Consider the following 7,290-nt stretch of genomic DNA (forward strand, 5'->3'; position numbering starts at 1 on the left):
CGCTTAGCGAAATTTGATTGGCTAAATCTATGGTAGCCATCTTGGATGGTACACACACACAGTTCTGCGTATTTCGAACATCGAATACATTGCGGTTAGTGCTCTAGTATTCTTATTATACCTCTATGATCGTGACATAGTGTCTACGCCACCGTTGGGGGCAGTAGACACAAATACCATCACATCATAATAGGGTTATATATGATGTAATTGAAACGTCAAGCAAATTCTCAACACAACGGTCCAATCAGCGCCATCTACGAGAGAATGTACGAGAGATTAACTCTAAAAATAAGGGGCAAAATAAGTTGTTTTTAGGGGGAAAATAGGTTGTGGGGGACTAGACATTTAGACCGACATAAATCTAGGTTGTCTAAAATTTCTAACACCCTCACAACCTATATTTCCCCCCCCCCCCCACCAAAAAAAAGGTAAACCCTATACGGGTTGCTAAATACAACAGGTTCAGACGAGGGCGCCTGGCTTCGTATATTGACGTCATGCATAATTTCAGCTTTAGTTAGTCTTTCCATGTAGGTGGTCTTTCTGTTACAGTTCGTCCTAGACAGAGTACTGGGTCCTGTCTTGGATCACCACAGCATAGCAAAACACAGCAACTCCATGTTACAACCAATTACATTACAAGCCACGTCCCCTCGGCTGAACCCGTTACCAACCGTACTGCCCCTATGTCACGTCCCCTTTAGTAATTTACCCGCATATAAATTTACCAGTGTGACCACTGCTTGGGTATTTACCCAAGATCTTGGGTATTTTGACTTGGTCTTGGGTTCCCTTGTGGCTGCTGTCTGGGCTTACTGTATGTACAGGATAAAGTTGCTGTCATTGGTATTTTTGTTACCCCCAATGTATGATAGTTCCAATAAAAAAAATTCATCCGTGTCTCTCTTCACATGATTAAATGTATTTGGGCGTGGTCTTTAATGTCACTGTTTAAGGTCACGTACAGGTAAAAATTGCTGTCACCTGTGACATTATTGCAAGTATCTACCTGGGAGTAATATCCAATTATTTTTATCCATGTCTCTCTCCACATAATTAAATGCATTATTTAACCCCCTATTTCATTTCCCCCAGCCCGCTTGTACAGGATGCAGCCCGGCAGCAATACTGAATATCGTATCTTGGCCCTAGACCCACGCGGGTCTTATATAGTAGCAAATGATAAAATCAGGCAAAGAGAGACATGAATGAAACCTAGGAATTACTATTTGTACATTGTAGAATGCTGAAACACCGATGACAGCAATTTTTTCATGTACCGGCTGACCCTAAACAGTGACATTAAAGGCCACGCCCAAATGACATTAATCATGTGAAGAGAGACACGGATGATTTTTTTTTATTGGCACTATTATACATTGGGGGTAACATAAATACCAATGACAGCAACTTTATCCTGTACATAAGCCCAGACATCAGCCCCAGGTTCCCAAATGAACTTATTATTTATAGTATGATATGGTCGAAAGCCTTAAGCAGTATCCTTTTAACTAAAAGTTCCACATTAATTGCAGTTGACAGGATTTTATGTAAAATATATCTAAGGTGATGGGGATCTTCTATGCCACCAAATGTACCCTTTTTAGTGACACTTTTCGACCAAATTGCTTCCTATTTATAGCCTACCTTTGTTTAAAAAAGATTTGTTTTTTCTCTTTTGTTGAAATTCAGTTATTTAATTTGGTCAATAAATGTATTTTTGAATTAAATTTTAAATTATACTGTCTACTTCTATGCCAAAAATTGTAAGGCAAGTCATTGGCAGTACCTTTGTTTTCCATTAACTTCCAAACTTTCAAATATAAAATTTGTAGTAAAGTTTTAATACATTAATAATGTTTTTTTTTTTTTATCTTTATGGTTTTGTCTAATATTTTAGCATTCTGCATTCAAATTGATAAAGGGACTTGCCCCACTTCCTTTAAAAATTACTTTAAATTAATAATTCCCTTAAATGATAATAATTTGAATGAAAACAGTCATATTCATAAATTTTCCATAATATATATGAAGTACAGTACTCATACACAGCATAGTACATTGTAACAGCTCGGACTAACAGCTCTCAACTTGAGAGTATTAGTTGACAGCTGTAGTCCGAGCTGTTACAATGTACTCATACACAGCATAGTACATTGTAACAGCTCGGACTACAGCTCTCAACTAATACTCTCAAGTTAAAATTTTTTGACCTATCATAGTACACTACATTAAAATGAAACTCACATATGTTCTGTTGTCTTATCCATTTATTGATGAAATTATATAGATGAGTCCATTTAAATGTTTCATATATGTTTAGTTTTCATTTATACCAAATCGATGGACGTCACAGTATAAAAATATTGTATTAAAAACGAAGCTCACACATTGAGTTAGATTATTTGTAACAAAAATGCAAAGGACATGCCATACAAATAAAAAATACTTTTTAAAAGAAAGTACACTATATAATAATTATGTCAAGTTAAAATTTTTACAGAAACAGGATAATGTATGTTATGGCTTCCAACAGCAAGTCTACAATAATCAAAGAATTAAGAGAGACAACATGTAGCAGATTAAATACATTATAAAAATGAAACATGTTGATGAAATAGTCTCATGTATTCACAATGTATATAGTACCACAACATAAACTGGATTATGATATAGGGGCCTAAATTATATTATTAATATAACCGATTTATTACCACTTTATTAGTAGGCCTGCATGACTTGTAACTAACGAATTAGCGTAAAAAATAGACTTAACCGAAGTCGGGCTATTACGTTAATGACTCAATTCATCGTGTTATGACCCTAAGGGCGCACCATACATAATGCTTTTTTTTAGCATGACAAACCCAACGACCGAAATGATCAACACCTTAATTATTAAAGTCTGAAGGTGTGCTTTCCTGGCTTCTCTTCCCTATTGATTTGAGTGTTGTTTGACCCATTTATCAGTATCTGACAACAATACAAACGAGACAGTACGCATGATTAATTAGTACAGTAGTAATACGCATCCCCAAATTTTTCAAAATCAAAAATTCTCAACCAACAAGTTCTACTCAGAACTATCTACGTGGTGTACTGCAAGGATTAATATATGATTTTTCAAATTGTATGAGAGTGTAATTTCCGGCCATTTGGAGGGAATCATAAATTTTCTTCCCTCAGCCCCAACCATGGTGCGGTTTTGGTGGTATCTCCTCCATTTGTGAAAGTCCCTTCTTGGCCCCCTTCAAATTTCTGGATCCGCCACTGAAAACCGTTTAATATATGCATCTTCAGAAATCAATTACATAAGCCTAAGACCTCAAATTATCAATAATGCCTGAGCTTCGCTCCCTCGATCCTAGCAGGGGTTTCCCCCTTAGGAACCCCCACCCTCCAACCCAGTGCCATTTTGGTCCACATTCTACAAATTTTCAACCAGCCAATAGAAATCCTGCATATAGCCTGATGTAATCCCGATTTCGTTAATAACAAGAAGAATCTGGAACATATAAAAAAACAATTACAGCCCTATAGTGAACAAACTTTGAACAATACAGTATTGGTATCCTGATGATGACATAAATAATGTCGAAATATTGAATCCCAACACGATGGCGTGCATTTCAATACTTGGAGTATGTATTATACTTTTATAATATTATTATTAGTATATATATATATATTGACAGCAGTATACAATAATTTAAAGTTCTGTTTAGTATACAAGAGTAAGTGTTCTAATCCACTTTAAAAAAAATTGGCTCAGGAGGGGGTTGGGGACGCATCAGGGGGAAATTCAAAAAGGAAGGAAAGAGTGCCAAAAATATCCCAAGCGGTCTAAGGGATGAGGCAACAGTAAGACATTCAAGTACAACACAGTGCAGTAGAAACTCAACGGAGGAAGCTCTGAAATTTAGGGATTTAAGAATATCGATTTCATAATATTATAAACATTACATAAGCCTTTTAAGCATTTTTAGCATAGTTATTATTAACTATTTTAAACTGAAAAATGAAAGCTTTGGCATATCCAGCAAGGTCTTTAGAACACTGTGTTAAAATGTCTTTGACCTAGCCCCTGTAAATGATTAATACTTTTTTTCATAATGGTAATGATTATTATAGTGGTGTCACGCAAACTCAACTATTATTCGACTACAAATTACATTATGAAAATATATTTTTTTCCATGTCTAAATTCTGCTAGCCTATTTTCAGCGGAAATGACAATAAAGACCTATACAATGGTAACGCAATAAGATGATGGTATAGTTTACCGTCATCCGGGCAGCAGATCGTATTTTATAAATACACAGTATAGTAATGTATGTATTGTATCAAGGCGTAAACCAATTTTCTCTTTATTTCATAAAGGATTTGACGTTTCGAAGGAGATGATAGATGTGGCCAGGGAAAAATATCAATGTCCAAATGTGGTTTACGAAGTTGCAGATGTAGTGAATTTTGTTGAAACATTTCCAAATTGGAAAGGTGCATTTGACAAGGTTGTTTCTGTCTTCGCATTGCATTGGGTGAAGGATTGCAGAAGAGCATTTCAGAACATTTACGACTGCCTCAGACCTGGCGGGGAGTGCTTCCTTCTATACGTCGGTCCAATGAATCAAATACTGGGTCACAGTGAGGATGAACTTCCGTATTACTTGAAGAATATTAGTAAATGGAAAGAACATCTTAAAGTACGTATACTTTATTTTAATTTAAACAACTGATGATGAAAAAAATGAATGACGTACAGAAATGGCTGCCTTGTGAAAATATAAATTGTCACTGCAATCATAATTGTCTCATTCATGTGTAACGTTGAAAATACTCTTATCATCATAGCCGTCACTGTCAACGTGGTCATTATGGGCGATTTTGAGAGTGGTTAGTTATTTATATTATCATCATTATTTTACGATTGTTAATGTTACCATCATCTTTATCTTCAATATTATCCTTATTTTTATCATTAACCATTTATAAAGGGTGACCCTTCCAGCGTATCCTGTAGAAGGTCGACGGATTCTTAAATAAATAAAAATTAGGTTATGCTTTAATCAGTGAAGTCTCTTTATGACTGGAGACAATGCCATTGTTTTTTTTTTCTTTCATCCAAGCAAGAAACAGTACGCATGTTATAGCTTTTCTATACATCCACCTCCCCCCCCCCCCCACACTGATGACCGTGAATACTGGACTTTTGCCTTAGCCATTTCACACCTAGAGTCAGCTTTTGTTTACTTTTCCACCAATCAACTGCAATCACGTACGTATTCCCCGTTTGGATATTTGGACAGATATTATTCTTCTGATGACGATCAAACGTTAATAACAACAGTTCTTTTCAGAACTATCATACGTTGTGTGCCGAAAGCATTTACTCATTACTTCTCTCATCATCATCACCACCATCATTGTCATCATTGTCTCTCGATAAGGGAAGTGTTAATACTCTATGAAACACATTAGATAATTAAAAGTTATTCATTACATTTCAGGATTACGACAACAAAGTATATTGTCCTATAAGTATTGAAGATAGCATAAGGTTTCTGGAATCAGTTGGCTTTGAGGTAATAACAGCAAACTTACACAAACCATGTGATGAACTTGATCTTCACAAAGACCAAATAAAAGGTAATTTGTAATGTGCTTTTTATGATAATTATACTGTAATGATATAAAAAAAAAATTAATATATTGACAATATACTAACAAAAAAAATCGATTGCAACATTTCAGTTATTTAGTTAAAAATTATATTTACGGTATATATACATACAGGGAGAGGCTGGGGGAAGGTGGGAGGCAGGAGGGGTGCGGAAGCACCCCCCTAATAAAAAAAAAAGTGCCGCTAGTGTAGGCCTAAGCCTCGGTCTCTGCCTAGTACTACAGTGGAAAATTTGTAGCAAATAGAACTTGATTACACCAACAAAAGTAGTCCCCTACAAATATATGATATTCCTAGTCGTAAAATAAAATAAACCTCCTCGTACGGTAGTTGTTGCTTTCCTCTAAGTGAATTTGCCCAAAATGCGATTTTTTTTTTCATTACACGCATGCTGCACATGCTTATGTTTATGAGAAATAAAATTTCATGATTCGCACTATTGGGCAAACTGCATAAAACTTAAAACATACAAACATAAATCTGCATAAGATTGCATAACATCGATGGAGAGTTTATATCTTTCTAATTGAATAGGCTATTAAAATACAAAAACAATGGAAAAAAACGCTTGAAATTGAAATTATTACGGCAAATAAATATTTAAAGTTGCAATATCGTACTGTATTTAGTTAAGATTTTCATGTTCGATTTGTAGAATGATTGATTATATTAAAATAAAAGTGGGATGCTCCCATACAAGACAAAATAAAACGTACAGTAAATTTTTACATTCATTTAAATGTATTTATATAGAATAGCTTTAAAACATACAATTAAAAAAACAAAAAAATTAAGATAAAAAATAGGCCTACATGATTGCCAACAGAAATACAGACGTCTTAATTATATTCTTCTTAAACTTTGACGAAAAACTTGGTTGAGACAAAAAGCAGTTAATGAGATATGCATTTTTTAATACTTATACAGAACATACAGTACTGGGGAAATGTTGGTCGAAGCAACAGCCTAATGTGATTTAATGGATTTTAAATATTATCATGATTTTAAAATATACATCAAATGACACCGACATTATTATTTTTTTAATTACTTTCATAATTCTGTGTAATCTTTTCAATAATACCAATAGACCTGACACATGCAACAGCAATACAGTAATTAGAAAAGAGTACAAAAATTGTTCTTCTTTTGAATGAAAGTTTTAACTGTATTTAATAATTTGTTTTATATAATATAATAAAAATTAAACCAACTAGTCACTAAAGGGATCCCTGCTGGCCCGCCCCACCCCCTTAAATTGTTTTAAAAAAAAATTTAAATTGAGATATCAAGAAAATTATATTTACATTTTAAGTCTGAGAGTGCAATTTCCGGCCATCTAGAGATGCCATAATCACACATTTTCTTACCTCAGTCCCAATCCTCCATCCATGAATACCTCACCGGGCCCCCTCTATTTTGAATTCCTGGATCTGCCACTGATGTGTAACAAGACGAACAAAGTATTATCTTAATTACAATATGTTGCGCATATTTTGTCAAATTAAGATACAAAATTAAAAACTCAATTGCGCCATCAAAATACATCACAAAATGCTACAAATTCTTGAGTGACTGGGGATTCACCCTGTCTCTTATACACACCT

The 7,290-nt window shown here is 34.5% G+C and overlaps 1 protein-coding gene across 1 annotated transcript in view; it reads left to right on the forward strand.

Annotated features, from left to right (window-relative positions):
• Positions 1 to 4,388: 4,388 nt before the first annotated feature.
• The window catches only part of LOC117110372 (juvenile hormone acid O-methyltransferase-like), a 4,893-nt gene continuing 1,991 nt past the window's right edge, over positions 4,389 to 7,290 (forward strand). The window contains exons 1-2 of the mRNA XM_033253069.1: positions 4,389 to 4,706; positions 5,511 to 5,649. Of these exons, the coding sequence (XP_033108960.1) occupies positions 4,404 to 4,706; positions 5,511 to 5,649 (442 nt within the window). The 5' untranslated portion in view covers positions 4,389 to 4,403. The remainder of the gene's footprint in view (positions 4,707 to 5,510; positions 5,650 to 7,290) is intronic.

Source organism: Anneissia japonica, unplaced genomic scaffold (genome assembly GCF_011630105.1).
Source record: "Anneissia japonica isolate Jap-2015-1 unplaced genomic scaffold, ASM1163010v1 scaffold20265_len17656_cov114, whole genome shotgun sequence".
Lineage (NCBI taxonomy): Eukaryota > Metazoa > Echinodermata > Crinoidea > Comatulida > Comatulidae > Anneissia > Anneissia japonica.